This window comes from Moschus berezovskii, chromosome 14 (assembly GCF_049115385.1).
Source record: "Moschus berezovskii isolate FMDL1 chromosome 14, NW_MosBer_1.0, whole genome shotgun sequence".
Classification (NCBI taxonomy): domain Eukaryota; kingdom Metazoa; phylum Chordata; class Mammalia; order Artiodactyla; family Moschidae; genus Moschus; species Moschus berezovskii.
In genome coordinates this window covers 88,419,501-88,445,346 of record NC_142473.1, presented here as the reverse complement: position 1 = coordinate 88,445,346, position 25,846 = coordinate 88,419,501, and the positions used below count along the sequence as shown (strand labels likewise).

General features: G+C 46.9%; 1 protein-coding gene across 2 annotated transcripts; it reads right to left on the bottom strand.

Annotated features, from left to right (window-relative positions):
• Positions 1-5,867: 5,867 nt before the first annotated feature.
• MS4A1 (membrane spanning 4-domains A1) lies at positions 5,868-21,380 on the bottom strand. Of its 2 annotated transcripts, XM_055422819.2 has the most exons (7): positions 21,176-21,378; positions 12,136-12,309; positions 11,561-11,680; positions 10,338-10,394; positions 8,623-8,859; positions 7,402-7,503; positions 5,868-6,305 (listed from the first exon to the last, which is right to left on the bottom strand). In XM_055422819.2, the coding sequence occupies exons 2-7, from the start codon at positions 12,292-12,294 to the stop codon at positions 6,069-6,071; spliced, it is 912 nt and encodes a 303-aa protein (XP_055278794.1). In that variant the 5' UTR covers positions 12,295-12,309; positions 21,176-21,378; the 3' UTR covers positions 5,868-6,068. The 2 variants fall into 2 exon arrangements, with proteins under 2 accessions (XP_055278794.1, XP_088699484.1); XM_088843358.1 differs by lacking the exon at positions 10,338-10,394 and having other exon boundaries at positions 21,176-21,380.
• Positions 21,381-25,846: the final 4,466 nt, after the last annotated feature.

Here is a 25,846-nt window from a genome sequence, read left to right as displayed (position 1 = left end):
CCTGCTAGGAAGGTGAAGTGCTAGCCACTGCACCACCAAGGAAGTTCCCTCATTGTGGCTTTCATTTGCATTTCCCTAGTGACTGGTGAGGGGCCTGTTTTCATATGCTTATTGGCCATTTGCATATTTTCTTTGGACAAATACGTACTCACGTCCTTTGCCCAATTTTAACTGGGCTGTTTGTCTTTTCTGTTGTTGAATTGTAAGCTCTCTGCTCACACTCTGACACTAGAGCCTCACCAGACGCACACTATGCAGGTGTTGTATCCCCTCCTGCCGGTTGGTTTCATTTTCTGTGCAGCGTCCTTTGAAGCACAGACGCTTCTAATTTTGATCTGTTCTTTTTATTTGTTTATGCTTTTAGTGTCTAAGAAACCATTGCCTAATCCAAGGTTATGAATTTTATATCTGTTTTCTTCTAAGAGCTGTATAGTTTTAGCTCTTTAGGCCTCCGATCCATTTTGAGTTAATTTTTGTAAGTGATACGAGCCAAGTGTCCAGTTTTATTCCTTTTTGTACATGACTGTCCAATTTAACCAACAATTGGTTGAAGGATTATTCTTCTCCCACTGAATTTTCTTGTGTCTGTACTGATTATCTTTTAATGCATATGGTTTTTATTGTCTCCAATTAGGCACTAAAGGATGGGGATTTTTCTTATTTTTGAGGGCAGGGAACTTTGGGGGCGGGGGTTTTTCTTATTTTTGAGGGCAGGGAGCTTTTCTTATCTCGAAGTATACCACTCTGTTCCTAACAGGATGCCATACCCATTGTAAGTGCCTTCTGAGAATGTTACTAATCTCTGTCTAACCAGATAGTAAGCTCTACAAGGAGAGGACTCTGCTTATTTTTGCTTACTGATAGGCTGGCATCAGTAAGTACTTTTGGATAATTAAATTGATGATTCCCCAATGGTCAGTTCTTACTTGAGGCTTTTGCTCACCCTTGCACAGAATGCACACGAGGAGAGAGTAGCTTTCTTACAATCAGTCGTCAGTGGAAGAGTGAGCAGGGGCAAACGTGACTCCACGGGAGACTCCTGGCTTGGCTGTGACTTTGCCACAAACGATCCCACCATATTCGGTTTATATCGCTTGGTTCTCTTTAGCTGAGAGCGTATAACCCCTCAGGTTTACAGACTTATGAAGATTTCTGATTGGTGTTTTAGGTTGTGTACCAAGAGTTTGAAAACAAATCAAATCCAAGCTACCTTTTCTGTGTATTGGATTTTTCTCTTCTCAAAGTGTGACAAAAACGGATTCCCTGGCTTTTCACAAGTGCCAGTGCTTCCTGCTGGTAGACTTTGACAAGGCCTGACACGTGAAACCACATTTTGAATAATGAGAACAGGAAATATGTTTTTTTCTTGCTCATGGTTTGTGCAGCTATAAAAATGATTTGCAAAAAAAACAAGGAAATACCCTAAGTACCCAATTATAGAGGAATGGTTAATTATCCTATATTGATTCAGTGAAGTACTAAGTTGCAACTAAAAATAATACTTAAGAAAATTATATACTAATAAAAAATTTATGTAACAGTAAAGAAATATCTACTTTTGCTTCATTGACTATACTAAAGCCTTTGACTGTGTGGATCACAACAAACTGTGGACAACTCTTCAAGAGATGGGAATACCAGACCACCTTACCTGCCTCCTGAGAATCCTGTATGCAGGTCAGGAAGCAACAGTTAGAACTGGACATGGAACAATAGACTGGTTCCAAATAGGAAAAGGAGTGCGTCAAGGCTGTATGTTGTCACGTTGCTTATTTAACTTATATGCAGAGTACATCATGAGAAATGCCAGACTGGATGAATCCCAAGCTGGAATCAAGATTGCCAGGAGAAATATCAATAACCTTAGATATGCAGATCACACCACCCTACAGGCAGAAAAAGAGGAACTAAAGAGCCTCTTGGCAAAAGTGAAAGAGGAGAGTGAAAAAGCTGGCTTAAAATTCAACATTCAAAAATAGAAGACGTGGCATCTGGTCCCATCACTTCATGGCAATGGATGTCCCCATTTGGAAACAATGGAAACAATGACAGATTTTATTTTCTTGGGCTCCAAAATCACTGCAGACAGTGACTACAGCCATGAAATTAAAAGATGTTTCCTCCTTGGAAGAAAGGCTATGACAAATCTAGACAGTGTATTAAAAAGTAGAAACATCACTTTGCCAGCAAAGGTCCATATAGTCAAAGCTATGTTTTTTCCAGTAGTCATATATGGATGGAAGAACTGGACCATAAAGAAACCTGAGCACAAAAGAATTGATGCTTTTGAACTGTGGTGTTGGAGAAAACTCTTGAGAGTCCCTTGAACAGCAAGGAGATCAAAGCAGTCAAGCCTAAAGGAAATCAGTCCTAAATATTCATTGGAAGGACTGAAGCTTCACTGAAGCACCAATACTTCGGCTACCTGATGCAAAGAGCTAACTCATTGGAAAAGACCCTGATGCTGGGAAAGATTGAGGGCAGGAGGAGAAGGGGACGACAGAGGATGAGATGATTGGATGGCATCACCAACTTAATGGACATGAATTTGAGCAAGCTCTGGGAGATGGTGAAGGACAGGGAAGTCTGGGGTGCTGCAGTCCGTGGGGTTGCAAAGAGGCAGACACGACTGAGGGACTAAACAACAACAACAAAAGAAACATATTTATGATATAAATATAAGTATAAAAATATTATATTATTATGCAGTGATTCAGTTCAGTTCAGTTCAGTTCAGTTGCTCAGTCATATCCGACTCTTTGCGACCCCATGAATCACAGCACGCCAGGCCTCCCTGTCCATCAGCAACTCCCGGAGTTCACTCAAACTCACCTCCATCGAGTTGGTGATGCCATCCAGCCATCTCATTCTCTGTCGTCCCCTTCTCCTCCTGCCCCCAATCCCTCCCAGCGTCAGAGTCTTTTCCAGTGAGTCAACTCTTCACATGAGGTGGATTGCATCTGGGTAAAATCATGTATTGTCTTGAACTGGGGTGATCAACCATTCACCTTGGTTTGCCTCAGACAATCTGGCTTTTAGCACTAAACTTCCTGTATCCCAAGAAATCTCTCAGTGCTGAGCAGAGTTGGGTGGTCAGTCACCCTGCTATGAACAAATTGCCAAATTGCCAAAGAGGTAACTGGAGAGAAAGTCATAGCAAGGATTTTCATTTTCTTTTTACCAGATACTTCATTTATTTTAGTTTACTTTGGTGCAAATATATCTCACAGTGTTTCTCATTTTGCATGGGCCATAGTGGTTGCTAGCTGTGTTTGGAATCAGTGAAGTTTCTTGGGGAAATTTATTTCTTGCTCAGTCCTTCCTTGTGTTTCTTTTTGTTTTTTTAATTTATTTAATTGGAGGCTAATTACTTTACATTATTGTATTAGTTTTGCCATACACTGACATGAATCTGCCCCGGGTGTACGTGTGTTCCCCATCTTGAACCCCCCTCCCACCTCCCTCCCCATCCCATCCCTCTGGTTCATCTCAGTACACCAGCCCCGAGCATCCTGTATCATTCTTCAAACCTGCATGATACAGGATTTTCATTTTCTAAGAGTAGACATCAGTGGTGTCTTGTGATAAGGAGTTAATGTTGGCTCAGTAAAAACTATTTGAAAATATAAAAATGAACTGATTTAGTCACTAAGTCAAGTCCAACTCTTGCAACCCCATCGACAGTAGCCTGCCAGGCTCTTCTGTCCATGGAATTCTCCAGGCAAGAATACTGGAGTGGGTTGCCATTTCCTTCTCCAGGGCATTTTTCCAACCCAGGAATTGAACCCGGGTCTCCTGCATTGCAGGTAGATTGTTTACCGACCGAGCTATGAGGGAAGCTCTATTTTAAAAAAATGAATAAAAGGAGCTAAAATATTTAAGGAAGCCATGTGTTTGGAGAAGGATCCTCATATATATTTCAGAAGTGGAGAAAATGAGATAGAGATAAGCTGCTGTGTCCTTAATTTCTGTTTTTGGCCATGCAGCATGATATGTAGGATCTTAGTTCCCCAGGGAAGGATCAGAGCCATGCCTCCTGCAGTGGAAGTGCAGTGTCTTAACCACTGGACAGCCAGGGAAGTCCCAAGACCTTGTCTTTTTTGAAGGTTTTCTCACCAGTTTTTGCCTTGAGTTGGTCATAGCCGCACCCTCTTGCCTTTCCGCTAATCCAAGGCAGGGACTGGCCCTAGTCCACCACTATCCACTCCAGTCACATTCTGGAGTGAAGACAGGAAGGCGTGTGTTATTAATGACCTACTCCAGCAGAATTTTCCTTGGGAATACGTGTGTGTTAGAATACATTGACACGAATCGTCAATGTCTTGACATCTCACCATTCAAACCCAGATCAGGGTTACGTGAATATGAACTTGAGAGCATTGGAGGCTCCTGTGACCAGAATGTTACAAGAGTAAGGAAGCTTAGGGAAATACCATGTTGGAATCACCTGCTGCAGCCAAGCACACACGTAGTGTTTGATTAATTTAAAGCCATTTTCAAGCACTTTACATAGAGAAATGCCCCACCTACTTTTTTTCTCTAATCACCAGAAATATCTTTATTAGTGGTCCCCAACAAAGTGGACATGTCACTAAAAGTGGAAATTGCAACCTCTGTACACCCGTCAGGGTCTGGCAGGTTTGAGCAGCAGATGCTCAGAGTTGATGGATTTTGGAGACATCTTCCTAGGTTAACGCTCTCTCTGTGTAGGGCAGTAACCTCTCTGAATATGAGCAAGGATCTAGAGGTAAGGTAAACAGTCCCTGAGACTTGGCATTGTAAGTAATTGTGTTATTTTCAAGCATGATCTTCTTTCTCAGAATGTCTCTAGCACTTGGTGTCTGCATTTTATAATCTGACAGCGAACTGTATGTTAATGAGTTTTTGAAGATTGTGAATGTTTAAGCTTTTTGTCCCCAAGGGGTAAAACATGATTTCTGACTCCCTTGTGTCTTTCTCAACACCTCTTTCATGCTGGTCAGAGAGCGGGCACTTTATAAACCTGTTGACTTGGCCCTTACATAGACACTGGATAGGCAATTTCATTGTTTCAAGCATTATAGCATTTGAATAAGAAGATCTGGGTACGAAAGAAGAATCAAAATTACTTGCTGTGACTATTGACAAGTTACATTGATTTATTTACTTACTTACTGTGTGAACATTGTAAAACTGAGATAGGAATTTTTTTCCTTGATCATGGAAGATAATTACAATTATTTGATAAAACATTTTGTGAACTGGAAAACACTGTACAAATACAAGCATTGACTGTCCTTTGCGATTTGGGTGTTCATTATGGCATTTCTTTCTATCATTCTTTCTTCTCTTGCCTAAAGGGGAAAAGTATGCAGATAGTGCGGCCGAGAGCCTAGAGGAGGGTTAGGGAGAGTTAGGACGGATCCAGTATAAGCGGCGCTGTCTGTGCAGAGACAGGGCTGAGGACTAGCCCCTGAGAGCTCCTCCAGTGAGACGCAGAGGCAACAGCGTCAGCCCCATAGAAAGACAGAGGGAATAGGCTCTTTACTGTACCTCATTATTATTATCTTTTACTTTCCTGAAAACAGTGGCACAAAAGAGATCACACACACACACAATGTAGATGTGGAAGAAATCAAAGACAGCTTAAGGATGGCATGGAGCAGTCACTCACATTTTTTGTCTGATATTGCAGAAAATTGAGTCTGCCTATTGCAGAGAGAAGAAATGAAAAAACAAACTGCTGCTGCTGCTGCGTGAGTACTCTGCTACTACTGCTACACCTTACCCAAGGGCCAGGCCGGTGACAAATCACATCTGTAGCCTTATTCAGACTTCTATCTTTCTAATGTAAGAAGGCTGTCCTAAGCGAGAAACACGATGCTGCGGTCTGCTGCAGTGGCCTGTGGTCATCCCCTGAATGGGGATGGGGAGAAGGGAGCTGTCTGTGGTCCCTCCACACAAAGACCAGAGGAAGACACAGAGGCCACGTGCAGAGTGCCTTCAGAAATGCAGGCAAATAAGTCTCTGGGAAGCTGTGAACACTAATGCTTAGAGAAAAAAAGAAAACAGAAAAAAAAAGAAGCCGTTTAAGGGACACTATCGTTTTCTATTGGCGAGTTTTCCTGGTCTTGGGGGGGCTCTGGAAAGTTCATTTCTGCTTCTTCTTCCTCCTCTTCTTGGACTGGAATAATCTCAGTGTCTTCTTCATTCTTCGGTAGGGAAGACATTTCAATCTGCTCAGCCACTTCAGTCTGCTCAACCAGTTCTTCTTTTATTTCAATCGCCTGTTCCTTTTTTTCTTCAGCTGACAGGAGAACGATGTTCTGGAACACAAAATTGAGCAAACTTTTCTCGACTTTTATCACTGGCACATTTCTCAACAATCTGCACAAATATCAATATCTCCTGGTTTTTATGCTATTTTCTAAATGCTTCTGCATACCAGGATTGGTTTCCCAGGTGTTCAGATCCTCACCAAACCACTTATCAAGGCTTATCCTCAAGGCCAGCACATACTTGCCACCTTACCTGGAATGAACTCACAGTGTTTGGGAAAGAACACTGCGATAATAGAGGAATTTATATTTCAGTTTTGACTGGCCTTTATTGGAGATAACCTCAGGAAAGTATTAACTTGCTGTCTCTAATCCTGTTTTCCTGACTTGCAAAATGAAGGCATTAGCAATGATTTCTAAATTCTATTGCAAAGCTGACATCCTATGGTTCTGAAGCAGTGGGTAGTTGATCTATTCTGGGATATTCATATCTCTCAACTGTAGGGCCTCTTTGAACCTGTTGTTTTGGAAGAACGATTAGATAGAAAGAAGAGGGGAGAACGAGTACTGAGAAATTGGGTTTGGAAGAACTAGTGGCTTTAATCAGCCTTCAGCCATCCTGCTTTTATACACTAAGTATGGAAACCTGAAATCAAGAGGCATGACTGAAGTCCAGCAGAGTCCAAGGTTAGTAAGAGGATGCACGTAGCATGGGGTCCTTGTACTTCCTTCAGCTGCCATGGCCCCGCCCCCTCCCCACCCTGGGGATCCTAGTGGACGTTCAGTGCACAGGTGCTGCGTGAGTGAAGTAAGCAGTATCCAGCGTGTGCCACAGTGAAGCAGGATGCTCTGCGAATACAGGCAGGGAGAGAGCAGGGTGGCCCCTCTAGGTCTGTACCATCCAGTGGAAACACACAGTAGGAATACACCTTCTCCTTCCCTGTGGACACAGGCTGCAATCAGCCCCAGTCAGCCATTTCTCAAAACAAATACACTGAACATCACTGGTATTTTCTGCTTCCCGGAAATGTGCCAGAATCCTTTTTCACGATGCTCCAGACTCATCAGATTATGCTCTCCAGAAATGATTTTTGCAGGTGAGACTTTCCTAAGGGAGGTTGTGAATAGCACAGCTTCTACTTACGGCTTTGGGCCTGGAGCATATTTTTTTCCATTCATTCTCAACAGTGCCAGCTGTCACAAGTTTCTGGAGGAAGGCGAAGATCATCATCACTGCGAAATTGCTCTGAAGAACAGAAAAATGAGGGTGAAAATGCTAATGAAGATAGGAGAACATGGTTAATGCACAGTAAATGACCGCTGACTAAAAGTAAATGATTAAAAGGTCAGTTCTTCAGGGAAACAGTGACCAACCGTGAGAGATGCTAGTATCTGCATAACCCTAACCCTTAGTACAACTCCTGGCACATAACAGAGAGTGCATGTTGTTGACCGAAAGTAAGGCAGTAATAATTCGCTGAAGAGTCAATTCCATGTAGGCAAGAACAGTTTAATGTGAGTTCCATGTGACACTGTATCAAGCTTTAGGTGGTATAGCATCACACCAAGGAAATCTCTCCACACCTGGGAGATGTATTTTTTTCCCTTCAAGTGAAGTGAAGTTTTAGTTGCCAAAGTCGTGTCTGACTCTTTTATGACCTCATGGACTGTAACCCGCCAGGCTCCTCTGTCCATGGGATTTTCCAGGCAAGAGTACTGGAGTGGGTTGCCATTTCCTTCTCCAGGGGATCCTCCCGACCCAGGGGTTGAACCCACCTCTTCTGCATTTGCAGGTGGATTCTTTACTATTTTTTTAAATTTTTATTTAATAAATGGTACAAAGCACAATGCCAAAAACATTAACAGTTAAAATTTCACCAAATGAAAAAATACTATAGAATACAAAGTTGTAAAAAGCTACATTATTTTACAACTGCCTCAGGCTGCAAAAAGAAAAAAAAAAAATTCTTTACTATTGAGCCACCTGGGAAGCCCTTGAGGCAAATGACACTCATTACAACTTAGGTTCTTCAATGTTCATCTTAATAATAAAAATAATAAATATTAGTTCCATTAATAATGTTAATAAATGTTAAAGCAAAGGCTTAAATAGCACATTCTATGTACCAGACACTGTTCGAAGTGCTTTTCGTGTGTTAACTCATCCCTCAAAACAGTTCTATAAATACTGTTACCGTCTCCCATTTTACAGAGGAAGAAAATGAGACACAGTGTGGTGTGGTCAGAATTCTGGCTCAAAGCCATATAGACAAGTAGCAGACACAGACAGTCTGGATCCAGAGTTGATGATCATAAGAAAAATGCCATGCTTCCTTCCTGAAAATAAATCCAATTTCATACTTACCAAAAACACAAACCTTATCCTGGCACAATATTCCACGGACTGAGAGTTATTCTCATCAGGGTTAGCTCGTTCACAGTTGTTTATGTTAATATATGGCATCTGAGTCTTAATAAGGTTCAGAGTCTCCATTTTAAAAAAATGGGAAATTGTCATATTAAATATGTCCATGATCAAAAAAATTATCCCAGAAATAGCAGCAAAGAGGCTCAAAGAGTTCATTATTACTCTTCCTGTGAGCTGAAATAAGAGACACAGATATTTATCAATTGAGTCTGGTTTCCAGTTGGACAATATAAGCTAGGACAGAGTTCCAGATCCTATTTTCCTGACTCATAAAGGTACTACCTCTAAATCCTGCCAAGTCCTGCTTCTGTTGGTGGTTTTAGCCTCTTTGTAAAATAAACACCTTCCTGTCTGCACCTTTCTCGGTCCTTCCCACCTCGTTTATGCCACCCATCCAATCAGTTCATCAAGAAAATGTTCTAGAAGCGATCCTTGTACTTCCTTCAGCTGCCACTGCCCCCCTCCCCGCCCTGGGGATCCTAGTGGACGTTCAGTGCACAGCTGCTGAGTGAGTGAAGTGAGCAGTATCCAGTGTGTGCCACAGTGAAGCAGGATGCTCTGCGGATACAGGCAGGGAGAGAGCAGGGTGGCCCCTCTAGGTCTGTACCATCCAGTGGAAACACACAGTAGGAATACACCTTCTCCTTCCCTGTGGACACAGGCTGCAATCAGCCCCGATCAGCCAGCCATCTCCCAAAACAAATACACTTAGGGCTGACGTCTCTGGGTATCACCAGGATGTCAGTGTGGCACGCCACCTTTCAGGGATGATGAAAGGTCAAAAACAGGAAGAGTCACGCAACAAGTACCATAACGATGTGCTGTTACTGGTGATTATCTTACAACACACAGATTCAACCCTGGTTGTATGACCACAGATGGCAAGTTCGTACGACGGGCTGTATTTTAAATACAGCTTCATCTTCATAAACATTTGCTTTTTTCCCCACAAAGTGAGTTTGTCAGAGCACCTCTAGAGGGGAGCCATCTCACTCTCCTCAATCTCTCATGGACTTCAGAAGCGACTTAAATTAGTAAGACCTTAGTAAATGTAGAAAAGTTGAAGAAGGAAGCCTGCTGCTAAACTCGACCTGTAGAGAATCAGGGGATGTACCGGGGTGTAACTGTGTCCTGAGCAAGACCCCTCTAGCTCCTTATAGACTCTGAAGCACTTTCATATATTTTATCCTGCATATATGTTACTGATTTATCCTCAGGACAGTTTCACATGGTAGCAAGGACTATTATCTCCATCTCACAGGTGAAATTTAGAGGTACGTAGGGGGAAGCTGGCTTGCCCAAGGCTACAGCTCAAGGTTAAACAAGACTTGAGTCAATCACAGTCTTGATTTGACCATTTTCCTCAACGCTGATCTGAGAGAAGTGACACGACTTTCAAAGAGATCTCAGTCTCTCGCAGCATCTCACTCCTGAGACCATAAGCCTGCTCTTCATCGATCTGCCACTGTTTCCATGGACATCCCGTTTTCACGTTTTTTATGACCCATCACAGTAGCATCAGTATGTTTCACTTTTGGGGGTTGAGGGAAAACAGCGCTAGTGACTCCAAGGGTGCTCCAGGGTCCTTGACTCCAGCTGAGAAAGCAGACACTGCTCTGATGTGTGGGAAAGGGGGACATGCGGTTACTTGCCATGCTCTGTGTGGAGTTTTTCTCCGCTGCTGCTAGCAGTGATCCCGAAATGATGTACTGTAAAAGAGAGAGGTGGTGGGCGGGGAAGGGTGGGGAGACATGGGAGAAGCAGCGGGGAGAGGGGCGGAGAGGAAGGTCACCTTTCAGCGTGGAGAAGCGACTGTGAAAAGCTGTCACCCTTTCAACCACTTTCCCTGCACTCTTCAGCCCTTTTTAATGGATTCTTTCATTTTTCAGCACACATTTCTCTACTATTCAGGCTCAACCACATTAAATCCATGCCTTTCTTTCAACCAGCTGGGGATCTGTGACTAGGCATTTAGTAAAACCAGAGGCAGAACTCGCATTTCCATTTCAGTTAGTACTCTCGCTGTGAATTTAAAAGTTTTATTTTTAGCTTTCCATTAAAAAAAAATTGGGGGGAATTGTTCCTTGGAGTTCACGGTGTTTTAAATGACTGATGGCAACGATGAATGAATTGACGTAGAAGAAGCACGTGGCCTGAATGTAGCAGGAGCTTCATTAAAATGTGGGCTACTGCAGGAAGTGATCATTTTTTTCTCGTCTTCCTGTTCTACTCTTTAAGCTGTAAAATGGAGGAAACTCTGGCTTTGATCGATCTCTCCTTGCCCTGAACATTTCAGTCCTGAACCAGTCTTCATAGCTCATCGATGACAGTGTAAAGCGGATAAAGACATCACTGCCCCGGACCTCATCCACACAGGGTTGCAGACTTGGAAAGCTGCACGTGAAGCAGCCATGAGGATTACTGCTCCACTGATAGGCGAGGGGAATTTACTGGGCATGGGACTGTTTGACCACAGGAGACAGGAACTAAAGAGAATCTTCAGGAAGAAGGGCCAGGTGGGAGGGCCTGCGATGCTCCGCCCACTCTTGCTTGCTGAAACACCAGCGTACAGTCTAGGACCCGACCAGAACCACCCAGGCCGAGGAGTCTGGAGAGGTCCTGCTTGGAGCAGTCTTCCCTCGCTGTGGACACCCACGTCGGGCCGCTTTCTCTGAATTCCTAAGAAGCACCACTGACTCAACCACGAGACTCAGGCTCAACTCAGCCTCTTTTTCCTCTAAATCACTTCAACCAGACAACCTGTTCCCCACTCCTGTGCTTTCCTCAACACACACGTGATCTGGTATATTTCCGTGGAGCTTCTTTGAACATTTTGTCGGCATCACTCCCCAAAAATGTTATAGGTTTTACTCACCATGATGCCTCCCCAGAGAGGGTACCACAAGGTTACACAGATGGGCATGTAGACGTCCATGTGGATCAGCATAAGGGCGCCCAGGGCAATGTGGAATAGCCCGTTCATGATCTGGACAGCCTGTGGGGAGGAGAGGGGTGCTGTCAGTGGAACTGAAATCTTTGTCCAGTCAGGAAGCCGGAGCGGGGCCTGGAAACCCTGGCTCCTGAGCAGACGGGCGGTGTGAGATGTCCAGAGCAAGCGTTAAAGGGCCCAAGACCTTTGTCATCTTCAGATTCATTTTCCCTACCACCCTGGCATTTCCATGGCAGGTGTACTGGGATACTGGTGATGAATTGGGATGGAGGCCCCTAACTGTGCAAATCTCAGGATCAGGGCAGGGGAGCATAAAACACAGTAATCTCTGTGCATCCCTGGTTTGATCCCGCCCCCCACCCCACCATGTCAGACATAAAGAACACCTCATGGTGGATCCAATACCTTCACGTCAGGTTGAATCCTGTACCTGGCCCGTAGCAGCTGCTTCTGGAGGCCAGAGAGTCCCTAGGATCTGCAATGCAGGGCGACTGACTTACCCCCAGAGCCTTCGCTTCCCTCATGAAGAAGCTCTGTGTGGGGCCCACCACCACAGGCACCCTCCTGGGAATCACTTTCTGAGCAGCATGCATGGCAATGGGACCTTTCAGAGGCTCTGCTGGGAAAGCCCCAACCACTGAATTCCTGGGTGTCGTCATTTCACCTTCAGACTCCTGAAGATAAATAATAAAATGAGAGGAAACAGGATTGTTAGCCGACTTCTCTCTTGTCATGAGTCTGAATGTTTTCCTCTGTGTTCGCTGCATGGTGTCACTGAAGGCAGTCAGGACCTCTTCCTACTGGCTTTGGATCCGAGGCAAGGCCTCTTCTTCCCTGTTCTGAGACAGGGTCTGGGGGAGCACCTCAGACAAGGTATGAGAAGTGGACTATTTCCTGCCTGATCAGTAATTGAGGATGTCAGAGTCATCAATGATTCTGGCCCTGCAGTGTGAATTTCTGAGCCCTCAGTTCAGTTCAGTCGCTCAGTCGTGATCAACTCTTTGCGACCCCGTGAATCACAGCACGCCAGGCCTCCCTGTCCATCACCAACTCCCGGAGTTCACTCAAACTCATGTCCATCGAGTCAGTGATGCCATCCAGCCATCTCATTCTCTGTCGTCCCCGTCTCCTCCCACCCCCAATCCCTCCCAGCATCAGACTCTTTTCCATTGAGTCAACTCGTCGCATGAGGTGGCCCAAGTATTGGAGTTTCAGTTTTAGCATCAGTCCTTCCAGTGAACACCCAGGATTGATCTCCTTCAGAATGGACTGGTTGGATCTCCTTGCAGTCCAAGGGACTCTTGAGAGTCTTCTCCAACACCACAGTTCAAAAGCATCAATTCTTCGGCGATCAGCTTTCTTCACAGTCCAACTCTCACATCCATACGTGACCACGGGAAAAACCATAGCCTTGACTAGACGGACCTTGGTTGGCAAAGTAATGTCTCTGCTTTTTAATATGCTATCTAGGTTGGTCATAACTTTCCTTCCAAGGAGCAAGCATCTTTTAATTTCATGGCTGCAATCAGCATCCGCAGTGATTTTGGAGCCCAAAAAAATAAAGTCTGACACTGTTTCCACTGTTTCCCCATCTATTTCCCATGAAGTGATGGGACCAGATGCCATGATCTTTGTTTTCTGAATGTTGAGCTTCAAGCCAACCTTTTCACTCTCCTCTTTCACTTTCATCAAGAGGTTTTTGAGTTCCTCTTCACTTTCTGCCATAAGGGTGGTGTCATCTGCATATCTGAGGTTACTGATATTTCTCCCGGCCATCTAGGGCACCCATTAAAAGACGCTTGCTCCTTGGAAAAAAAGTTATGACCAACCTAGACAGCATATTAAAAAGCAGAGACATTACTTTGCCAACAAAGGTCCATCTAGTCAAGGCTATGGTTTTTCCAGTAGTCATGTGTGGATGTGAGAGTTGGTCCATAAAGAAAGTTGAGCACTGAAGAACCGATGCTTTTGAACTGTGGTGTTGGAGAAGACTCTTGAGAGTCCCTTGGACTGTAAGGAGATCCAACCAGTCCATTATAAAGGAGATCAGTCCTGAATATTCATTGGAAGGACTGATGCTAAAGCTGAAACTCCAGTACTTTGGCTACCTGATGTGAAGAACGGACTCACTGGAAAGACCCTGATGCTGGGAAAGATTGAAGGCGGGAGGAGAAGGGGACGAGAGAGGATGAGATGGTTGGGTGCCATCACTGACTCGACGGACATGAATTTGAGCAAGCTCTGGGATATGGTGAAGGACAGGGAGGCCTGGCCAGCTGCTGTCCATGGGTCGGTCGCTCAGCGACTGAACAAGTGTGAAAGGAATGACTTCTGTGAGCCCAGACTCTTACCTCCCACACAGAGAAAAGCGCTGAATCCCTAACTTGGAAGGTCTGATTTCCTTTAATTAACAATAGCATCTTGATGTTCAGGCTACCTGCCCTTTGTTTCAAAACTTCTGAGTGACCCGGCGCCTTCCCTCAGCTCCTCAGGGCAGTTCTCTCAGGATTCCTTGAGATGCTGCCGCCTGGGCTTAAGTCCTAAACATTTCTGCCAAATAAAAGAACATTCTCAACTTCTAGGTTGTGACTGTTTTTTAAATGTACAGGTGTCTGGCTCAGGGATCCCTGCCAGTATTCCTGACACCCACACGAGGGTCATGGTTTTTTTTGTGGAGAACATCATGCTCGTTAACTCGTATTCTATGTGTCTGTCACCCTTGGATGCTTTTCTTGTGCTTTAATATAAGAAAATGTATTTTTCATGGGCTTGACCTTGTCCCTTTGCTTATCTGCTTTTGTCCGTGGTGATGGGCCAGAGTCACCGTGGTAGAGGATGGTGAAGACTGTCCCGGCAGTCAGGAGGGGCCGGTACAGTCTGCCCTGCTCCCACTAACTCTGCAACCTTGAGTACGTCAGCTCAGGGAGATTCTCGAAGGTTCTGTGTAAGATGGTGGCCTCCTGAATCGCACATCAGACTGCCTAGGTTCAGACCATGATCTCCCTGTTTGCGGTGAAACTTTGGGCACATTCTTCACACTCTGGGCCTCAGGGTCTTCAGCCATAAGACGGGGCAGTGACCACTCCTGTCTCACAGGTTGCTGTAAGACTTAAGTGGCCCGACGGCGTGTGCGCCTCAGCCGGGGGCAGCTCAGACCTCGGCATCTCAGAGAAGCCTCCCCGAGCCCTCGGGCCACAGTGCGGCCTCCTGAAGACTCTCCCGCAGCACCTCCCGTTCCCTGCTTCGTGGTCGCTTATTGTGAGCAGTTACTGTGTTTGCCTGCTTGTTTATCGTTTGTCTTTCCCTGCTAGAGCATAAATCCCTTGCGTTTCTTCTTTACCATTTAAAGCACGCCTGGGACGTCCCCAGAGGTCCAGTGGCTAAGACTCCGCTCTCCCACGACGCCACCCGAGACCCTGCGGTGAGCGGGGCGGGGCCTCGTGGCGCCCCGAGACCCCGGGACAGTCGGCCAAGAAAGTGAGTACAACCCAATACAATAATGTAAAGTAATTAGCCTCCCATTAAAATAAATTAAGCAAATTTAAACAATAATAAATAAATAAATAAAAGTAATGAAAGTGTGCCCGGGTTTAGCAGTTTCTTCGTGAAGGTAATTGGAGAAGTAAATGCAGGTGAGGCGCCCACGTCTCAAGCACGCGCTTCTGTTGTTCTTGTCCCCGCTCTAAACATGATTTCCTGTCGGAGCATTCGTTTCTATTTTTTTTTCCATCTGAAAAGTGAGACCAATACACCTTTCACAGACAGGTTGTGATGAGTAAGTTGACGTAAGTGAAAATGCCCCGTACCCAGGGAGAAAGTAACTGTGCTTTGATCTCTGGATTCTGAGCGGAAATGCCCCTTTCCGGCTCTGACCTTTTAAGACTGTTCTACCTTCTTCATCGTGTGATCCCCTTTGGACTTCATTTCTGTGTGTCAGTTACTGCCATGCATTCTGCGGAGCCTTTCCTGGGCCCTGGGAGTCTTCCTTTGGGGACACAGAGGCCGTGCTGTCCTCACTGAGCGGCCTCGCAGGCCGAGGCCGTGCATCCCGCGTGCTTTTCTCCGGGCACCCGGCGTGCTGAGGACGGTGTCGGGAGCCTCCAGGCCCCGTCCGTGCCCACCTCCCAGTAACGCAGACCTCCTGGCTCTGGCACCTCATCTGAGCCTCACAGGAGAGATGGGGTGAAGCGTTGCCGCTCTCGTGTGGGAACGGCAGCAAGCACACGGAGGAGTGAGCAACTTGATCCAAGCCACAGAACCACCAGAGACTGCAAACGAGGGCTTGGCAGAGACAGAGGCATGATTACAGAGAACCACGCAGGGCTCACCGCGGCGGGGAAGGGCGGAGGATGAGCTGGGAGACGCGGCCGGCATCCGCGCGCCCGTGCCTGCGGCAGCGGATTAACCACAGCCCGCCTGGGAGCACCGCGAGCCCTGCGCGGTGCTCCCTGAGCAAACGGGAGGGAGTCCAGCAACCAGGGGGATGCGTGCTCACGTAATCGCTGACTGACACGGATGCACAGCACAAGCTAACACAGCGTTTTAAAGCAACTACACGCCAATAAAAATTTCAGAAAATGAGGGCTAAGCCCTAGCCAGCACAGTGTCAATGATATCAGGCTGCTTTGTCTCCCATGGGGAACAGGAATTTAGCTTTTCCTTTATGAAGCTTTTCCTTCTATTCATATAAATGTACAGTTTGGGTGAGTATAAATCAGTTGAAAGCAGAATATCTGTCTGAGCCGTGGCTGAAGGGAAGAGGAGAGGCTGTGGGTTTGGCACACCTGATGTTTGCCTCAGCTCTAGGCTGCCAGATGCTAGGTGGTCTCAGGGACCTGCTTTGCACCACAAACCTCTCCACAAGACCACCAACAAAAGGCAATATATTAACACAGACCGCCAAGGGAGTTTACAGAGTCATTTCTGGTCGGCAGGTGGAGTTTTTAGCGCCAGTCTGAACCTCAGAAACCATTCTGTTCATTTGACAAATGAGGAAACTGTGGCGCAGGGATGGGACATGCCTTGTTGGAGACCTTGCACTTGGGATTTCCCTGGTGGTCCAGCGGTTAAGACTTTGTGTCTCCAGTTCACAGGGTGCAGGTTCGACCCCTGGTTGGGGAACTAAGATTTCCCAGGCTGTGTGTGGTGCAGCCAAGAAAGATGTTGACGGGCTCCCATAATTATATTTCTAGGACTTTATTCCCATGAATAATAAATGATGGACATATTTTAAAAAGACCTTGCACTTCGTGACAGAGCCAAACCCAGGGCTCTGAGGTTGGTGCTCTTCTCTGCACTGCAGGCTGGACCACATAGGGCTGTTCACGGAGCACCCACTCCGTGCCAGGGATATTGTGTACCTGGTTCCAGCTCTCCCACACCTTTCCTACCAAGTGGGCATTTTGTCTTTTTGCAGGCATGGAAATGGGAGTTCTGAGAACTTAGTTAATTTTCCCACGGTTAAGCATGGAAGGGGCTTCCCTGGTGGCTCAGTGGTAAAGAACCTGCCTTCCAATACAGGAAGTGTGAGTTCGATCCCTGGGTCGGGATGATCCCCTGGAGAAGGAAATGGCAACACACTCCAGGGTTCTTGCCTGGGAAATCTCATAGACAGAGGAGCCTGGCAGGTCCATGGGGTCACAAAAGAATCAGACACGACTTAGCACCTAAACACCAATAACAAGTACGGAATGAGCTGGGGTCACCTTGGCTGTCTCCAGAGCCGAGATCATCAGTTATCTGGAAGAAGGCGATGACTGGACTACTGTTAATTTCGCCTTATTTCTCAGCTGCTTAAGGTTATGCCTATATTATTGGTGACATAAACCTTTTACGTAGACAAGTCCTGCTAGGGCTGTGTCAGCAATGACCAGTGGTAGTAATGACTTTGGAGGGGAATATTTTATTTCTCATTAAAATGATGTCTCACCCCGGCAAGTGTATTTCTACGAAACCTTCAGCACATATATTACTGTAAATGGTAATTTATAAACACAGACATATTGTTTCTCTTTGCTACTTCATTTCTTCATGGAATCATTTTTTCATGGAAATAACTATATATACACCAGAGAAGCCCATATAGCAGGTTATTGCGGACTGACTAATGAAAGATTTCATTCACTTTATTCTATGGGAATATATGAAACTGGACCACACCCATCAGAACCCTGTAGGTTCCTGCAGCCTTACCCTATGTGTATTTTTTTAATTGCTCACAGTGACTGTTTGTCCACCGGTGTGGTTTCCAGTGCACAGTTAGGCTCAGAGACGCGTGGGCACACGTGGTAGCGGCTACTGATCACTTTGGCCAAAACGTGGTCATAAGAGGATGTTATTTTCACTGAACTATACTAAAAGCAGGACTCCGTTGATCAGACCGTGCCCTGTGTTATTAGAGCAACTTCTGCAAGTCTTTTTGGGTTTGTAAATGGCACCTCCGTGGTTTCCCTGTCCATCTGCACTGAAGACGTCTCACGGCCTTTACGGGTTTTGTTTTGAATAATGACTCTTAGGTCCAATAGGCCCGTCTTTACTCAGAAGCTCACAGCTGCCTGGCTCTTGTTACCTCGGCTTCCTCCTTTGCTACTCAGAATAGTTTCCATTTCACCCCTCGTGGCCTGCGGTGTGCCCATCTCTGAGGAAGCGTGGTCTCACGTCCCCCCCTCTGCCTGTGCCCCTCAGACCGTCTCCTGTCACTGAGCTGTTAGTTCTTCAGAGGTCTGTCCTCGCATCTCTGGCTCCTGTTCTGTTTGTGGAGTGTAAGGAGGAAAGGGCTCTGCTGTTTCTAGTCCCCAGCTCTGTTGCTCGCTACCTTGGTGATCTGATCTTGCCAGTCAGTTTTGTGTGGAGATGATTTCAACTTAAGACGCTCAAAGGATAACTGTCACTGGAACCTGTGTTTTTTTAAATTTTTACGTTGTCTTTAAACTGGAGGATAATTATTTTACACTGTTGTGTTAGTTTCTGCCCTGCAGCAGCGTGGATCAGCATGTATATGTGTGTGGACCCCCTCCCTTCCCTGTGCGGCACAGCAGCTTTTCCTCCAGCTGTCTGCTCTGTTTGACACACGGTCGTGTGTGTATGTCAGCGCTGCCGCCTCTATTCGTCCCGCCCTCTCCTTCCCCCACTGTGTCCACAACATTTAGAACAGATCGAAGAACCTTCCTTGCGATCAGCAGGTACTGCAGTGTCCCCGAACCCCAAAGCCCCTTCCTCCACCCCGGGCCTGCCCCAGCCACGTCCCAGTCCCCAGTCCTGTGCCCCCAGCGTCTCAAGCGCTTCCTTTCTCCCTCCACTTCCTCACCACACACTTACTGCTCGACGTTGGTGGCTAGTTCCTGCCGGAGCCACTCAGCCGAAACTGCTCTTTTCAAGGACTGTGCTGCAGGGATTTCCCTAGAGGCCCAGTGGCTTCAGACCCTGCGCTTCCACTGCAGGGAGCACGGGTTCCATCCCTGGTCTGGGAACTGAGATCCTGCGTGCCACTGTGGTTCTGCATGCCACGAGCTAGGGGGAGACGGCTCCAAGAGATAAAGACTGTGCTGTTGAGGCAGGCACCAGCCCTCAGACAGCTTCATGTCCGTATCCCTGCCACCCTGGCTTGGAAAGCTGGAGCCATATTCCTCTCCAGCTCTTTCATCTCCACGTGGAACCAGTGGCCAAGTCCTGCCGTTTCTACCTCTGTAAGGGATCTTAGTTTGCAGGTGGACCTTTTTCTTTTTTTTTTTTTTTACTGCCAGTGTAACCCGATGAGTGAGATTCTCGTTTCCTCTCCTGGTCTAGCACAAAAATCTTACTTTTCTGACTTTCATATCTCTTTCCTAATCCATCCTCTGCAAGGCTACTAGATCAGACTCTCTAAATCCCTGCTGAAGTTATACTTTTTCCTGAACTCGAACTCTCCTCTGATCCATCCACCTGGCTGTACATGACTTTTTTTTTTTTTTTAACAGTTTCAGACTTTGCTTTATTCTAAGAGTTTAGGCTTAAGAAGCATTGCCTGTGTCACTGGTGGTCTCAACATGGTTTCTTAAGCTCACATCCCTCCACTGCCCACAAAGCCACTGGTCTGGACACATCTCCTGCCTCCCAGGTGGCACTAGTGGTAAAGAACCCACCTGCCAATGCAGGAGACACAAGAGACGTGGGTTCAATCCCTGGGTCAGGGAGATCCCCTGGAGGAGGACATGGCAGCCCACTCCAGTGTTCTTGCCTGGAGAATCCGGTGGACAGAGGAGCCTGGCGGGCTGCAGCTCAGGGGGCCGCAAAAGAGTCGGACAGACTGAGCACACACATGGAAGGCTCTTCTGGGCAGAAATTCTTTAAACCCCCAGCTCCTTGCGTTCCTCACTCGTCAACAAAAGTCATCCTTCTGATGGCACGCTGTTAGCCCCTCTAATGGAGTGTAAGTTCCTTTGGGAACGCCTTTACCAGGGTTACATAAGAACCTCTTTCCTACACACCAGTGGTAGCAGTGTTAGGCGCTCAGTTGTGTCCCACTGTTTGTGACCCCATGAACTGTAGCCCGCCAGACTCCTCCGTCCATGGGATTCTCCTGGCAAGAGGACTGGAGTGGGTTGCCGTTTCCTTCTCCAGAGGATCTTCCCGACCCAGGGATCGAACCCGGGTCTCCCGCATTGCAGCCGACTCTGTACCGTCTGAGCCACAGGGCAGATCTTTTCTGCACACTATGAGCTAATAAACAGAAGCTGAATTGCTTCCCTCGGCAGCTTTATGCACACTCAGGTGTCAGAGCAAAAGGCGACCACTTCCCCTCACCTGTTGATCAGTGAGCTGAGACCGTTTTATGGGAACGTTGCTGGTTTCAGGAAAGAACCATGACAGGCTTAAGTCATCTCTATCAGCCTTCACTAGATCCTCCTCACATCCTCCCTCACCCCCACCCCAAGCAGCTGCTGTGATGGGTTTGAGGCAGGGTTTTGTGCTTGGTTTGCTGTCCACCAAGCCCCTCCAGAAACTTTTAGCCCGAGAGGCTTACCAACACCTAACACTATTCACATTTAGTACAATATCTCTGGAGACAAAAGCATTTAAAGCGAGAGGTGTGTTATTTTCATAATAGCCGTGACTGATTATTTTCTCACTTGGTACAGGGCCATTCTAAGAGCGTCAGGATTTTACCTCGTTTATTCTTCATAATGCAGGGGGTATTACTACTGCCCCCATTTTACAGATAAGGAAACTGAGGAATATTGAGGTTCAGTAACTTGCTGATGGTGGCGCTCAGGTTGGAGCCCAGCAGGTAGTAACCATGCTTTACTCTACGTATTTCAATCTGCTGCTTTTGTAGAATGACCCAGAGTTGACTGGCCCAGGCCATTCTTGAGAGAGAGAGAGCAGTTAAGATGGTAGGTGGACCGCACGTCTTGGTATCGCCCCTCCTCAGATGATGACACTACCAGAAAACCCGACCAGGGGGCCCTAGAATTAAAGCTGAGACTATTGCCTCGCGAACCCTCCTGTGTCTTATCCATCACTGCCTCAGAGACACTTAAACGGAGCAAATGGATTCCTTACCTGAGTCTCCAAGGTCTCAAGGCTCAAGGGCTGATGTGTGGGTTCTGGCTGCTGAGTTCACCTGGCCAGCTCGTTTCCCCAGGACACGGGGGCCGGAGTGAGAGGGGCCAGGCCTGGGATCGCAGAGAGATACCAGGTGACAGGAAGTCAGGGGCTTCTGCTACCTTGGGCTCTGCCCCGGCGGCTTGAGTTTAATACACAGTTATGAGAGCTGGAGGATATACAAAAAAGTTCCTGCCATACCAGGAGGTTTCACTTCTTGAAAAAAAAGACCCCAGGGACTGCCAGGCGTACTTCACGCTGCCTTAATTAGAAGAACTTTGTACCCCCGCCCTGTAAGCAGGTGTGGATGGTAGGTCCCCAAGGGCAAGAAGGGCTCTAGAAATTCTCCCAAGAAGGGCTGTTAGGACTCTTACCTTTTTCCATTTGCTTTTAGGAGGGGGTAGGTGGGAAGGAGGCATTGGTGCAGAGCGATTCGAGGATCGCTCAGCCCTTCCAATGGAAGTGGAGTATGTGCCCTCTTCACCCTCTTTGGCAGAGTTCTAGTGGGAATGTGTGTGTCTCAAGTTGAATTTAGTAGAGATGGCCTAAAAATATTGTTTGGTGCTATAGAATGTGTCCCCGGAAGCTTTAGGTGAGAGTTCCATTCTTGGGGTGTCACTGAAATAGCACCTTTGCCTACATGCTCGCCTTTTCCCCCGTCTGTCTAGTCCCCCTGTGCCCTCTCTGCAGCAGGGGCTGGAGCCATGCGACCGCCGAGCCCAGAGCCAGGTCAGGTGAGGGGTGGAGGAAGATGATGACCGGGAGAGGGAAGACGGATCAAACCAAGGCAGATCAGTATGGAGCAGGAAGCCGAGAGAGCTTCGTCCGAAGGCACTGGGCGCCCTGCCCTACAGCACACAACCTGTTTCTTCATGGTTTGGGTTCTCCCTGACTGTTCCGTTTTCCCGTCTGCTATCTCATTAGAGGCCCAGGGCTGTAGTTGGGCAGTGGTTTGCCGAGTCTGAGGGCCGAAGCGCGGCAGCCCTGCTGCTGGACCTGGCGGCAGCTCACAGCCCCTCTCCTCTATTTCTCTTTTTGCTTTAAGCTGCTCTGGAACCAGATGATTAAAGCCGAGGGAGAGTCATTCTGGAGAGGCTGATTCGGCTGGGGCAGTGGGACAGGCGGGCGTTTGGACAGAGAGCTCGCCGCCGTGGGGCTCGCACAGGTGGGAGCCGCGCGGCCGCCCCTCCCGACGTCGCGGAGTGGACAGGGTGGGCGCGTGAGACCCCCGGCTGCGGGCCTGCGAGCTCTGCGGACGCGCGGACAGCCGGCCACGCCCCAAGGGCTGGGCCGCGGGTGCCCGTGAGGCCGGAGGCCTCGCTGCAGGCTCCTCGTGCAGAATCCGCCTGCGGTGCGGGAGACGCGGAGACTATTCGCTCCCGGGTCAGCGAGAGCAGTCCCCGGAGGAGAGGGCAGCCCGCGCCTGGAGAATCCCACGGACCGAGGAGCCTGGCGGGCTGCAGCCCACGGGGTCGCAGAGGCAGACACGACTCAGTGACGAACACTTTGGCTTTTTTCACTCTTGCACTGGCAGGTGGATTCTTTACCACTGAGCTACCAGGAAAGCCCCTTCCTTCTGCTTTAAGGGACCACTTTATATTAAGAATAAATAACAGTTGCACATCTACTTATGTGACAAGCACTGTCCATGTAACACCTACAGTATTGGTTCCGTTTTATAACCGTGGAAACCGAAGTTCAGAGGAATCGGGGGAAAGTGACTCAAAGGCACAGAGTATGTGATAGTGATGTTTGGGAAGCAAGATAACTGTAATTATACATTTCAAAGAAAACCCACCATTTTCTGAGTGATTTTTATGTTCCAAGCAGTCATAGAATCCAGTCACATTTCATTTGAGGCTCACAGTAAACATGTTAGGCAGGTAGTATCATTACATTTTAGTGTAGGAGTTTAAAGCTCACAAAGCTTAAATATTTTGTTCAAGGCACTTTGCTTTAAAGGTCAAAACCAACGCCCGACTTAAAAGCCCTTATTATTAGATGACAGGCCTACCCTCCTCAAATATATCTCAAACCCTACACATCAGAACCCCACCCAGCGGCTACCATCTACTTTTCATCGGAACCCCACTCCCCAGCCGTCTGCCCTCAATTATGCCTTTTCCTTCCAGCTTAGAGGAGAAATGAAAACCTGCCTGTTTGTTCTGGAGGCATGCTGTTTTCCCCATGCCTGAAGAAGCAGAGGGTAACAGGACTTAATGTCAGGGGTTTTGATTCAGAGCCTGAACTGAATGTGGTCTGAGAGAAGTTAGCTGCTCTGAGCCGCGGTGTGGGCTCGTTACACCTCTTTCAGGGCGGCAGCAGCAACCGACAGACAGCAGAGCTGAGACTCTGACTCTCCCCGCTGGCGGCCGTCAAAGGGCGCTCTGGGAGTCCCCGGGAGCTTCTTGAGATGCGCCAGAGGCCTACGACCTCAGAACAACTTCCATCATAGTCACTCAGTCCAGGCGCTCAGTCGTGTCCAACTCTCTGCGACCCCATGGACCGCAGCACGCCAGGCCTCCCTGTCCATCACCAGCTCCCGGAGTCCACCCAAACCTATGTCCATTGAGTCGGTGATGCCATCCAGCCATCTCATCCTCTGTCGTCCCCTTCTCCTCCTTCCCACAATCTTTCCCAGCATCAGGGTCTTTTTCAGTGAGTCAGCTCTTTGCATCAGGTGGCCAAAGTATTGGAGTTTCAGCTTCAACACCAGTCCTTCCAATGAACACCCAGGACTGACCTCCTTTAGGATGGACTGGTTGGATCTCCTTGCAGTCCAAGGGACTCTCAAGAGTCTTCTCCAGCACCACAATTCAAAAGCATCAATTCTTCAGGGATTATCTTTCTTCATAGTCCAACTCTCACATCCATACATGAACACTGGAAAAACCATAGCCTTGACTGGACAGACCTTTGCTGGCAAAGTAATGTCTCTGTTTTTTAATATGCTGTTTAGGTTGGTCATAACTTTCCTTGCAAGGAGTAAGTGTCTTTTAATTTCATGGCTGTGATCACCATCTGCAGTGATTTTGGAGCCCAGAAAAATAAAGTCTGACACTGTTTCCACTGTTTCCCCATCTATTTCCCATGAAGTGATGGGACGGGATGCCATGATCTTTGTTTTCTGAATGTTGAGCTTCAAGCCAACATTTTCACTCTCCTGTTTAACTTTCATCAAGAGGCTCTTTAGTTCCTCTTCACTTTCTGCCATAAGGGTGGTGTCATCTGCATATGTGAGGTTATTGATATTTCTCCCAGCAATCTTGATTCCAGCTTGTGCTTCTTCCAGCCCAGCATTCCTCATGATGTACTCTGCATATAAGTTAAATAAGCAAGGTGACAATATACAACCTTGACGTACTTCTTTTCCTATTTGGAACCAGTCTGTTGTTCCATGTCCAGTTCTGACTGTTGCTTCCTGACTGCATACAGGTTTCTCAGGAGGCAGGTCGGGTGGTCCTAATACTAAGACCTTATCTCCCCTCTGCCTGGACTGACAACAGCACTCTGCACGGACTGCAGAACGTGAGACGCCGCAGCAGCCCAGAGACTCGAACTGTCTTCCGTCAAGAGTGAAGCCGTGGTTTCCAAGTTCTGCTGCAATTACCCAGGAACCTTCAAAAATACCAATGTCCGACTCTTACCACACCTTGATTTAATTGGTACGGAGTGGTGTGCGGTGCATTGGGGTTTCTGAAAGTTCCCCTTGAATGTGAAGTCAAATTAAATGGGGATTTGTTTTTCAATGGATGTAAAGTTACACAAGATGAGTAGGTTTTAGAGATCTGTTGTCCAGCAGAGTATTTATAGTTAATAATATGGTATTGTGCACTTGAAAATAGGCTAAAAGGATAGACTTATTATTAAGCATTTTCACTAAAATCTAAAACTAAAACCAAAACCCACAAAAGGACAGACAAGCACTTTGGGAGTGATGGGTAGGCTTAGCATCTTGGTGATGGTACAGGGCATATGCACACATTAAAATGTGTGCAGTTTTTTGATAAATAAACTATAACTCAATAAAGCTAAAAATAAAAGAATCACGTAACCCTAAAAAAAAGTTTACAAAACTGTATATCAATGTTACTCTCCACACTAATTCTTATTTTTTAAACTAGAGTTATTTTAGTAAAATATTACCTGTATTAATCTGTAATGATCAGTCAAATATTTTTTCAGAGTGTCAAGAGGTTCTGAGACCAAGGATCTAAAAGATGTCAGTATGTTGGCCTAGAGAGTAAGACTTTGGGCTCTGGGGCTGGATTATTTGTTGATACATGACTTTGCCATTGCAAACTTTGTGACCTTGGGTACTTGACTTACCCTCTGTATGCTTCAGCTTCACTGGGTCTGCAAAATGAGTATAATAATAAAACCTGCCTTTTAGATTTTTTTTTTTTGGTGAGGTTAAATAAGCAATGCCCCTGAAGCACTTGGCATTGTGCCTGGAACCTTGTAGTGGCTTCTGCCGTTACCTGCCAGTGGTTATAAGTGGCTGACATCGATCAGTGTAGACGTGGGCCTAGCCATCCTTGCAGCCAGCTCATCTTTTCACACAGCAGTGGAGCAGGAGTCCCTAGGTGGAGTCTCTCGGAGACGTCAGCAGGAGGCACCTTGGACCCA

Coding starts and splice junctions, on each gene's coding strand:
- MS4A1 (XM_055422819.2), bottom strand. CDS start 12,294: ATGACGACACCCAGGAATTCAGTGGTTGGGGCTTTCCCAGCAGAGCCT. Junction 10,395..11,560: donor CTCTCTGGGGAGGCATCATG/GTGAGTAAAACC, acceptor TCTCTTTTACAG/TACATCATTTCGGGATCACT. Junction 6,306..7,401: donor TATGCTCCAGGCCCAAAGCC/GTAAGTAGAAGC, acceptor TTTGTGTTCCAG/AACATCGTTCTCCTGTCAGC.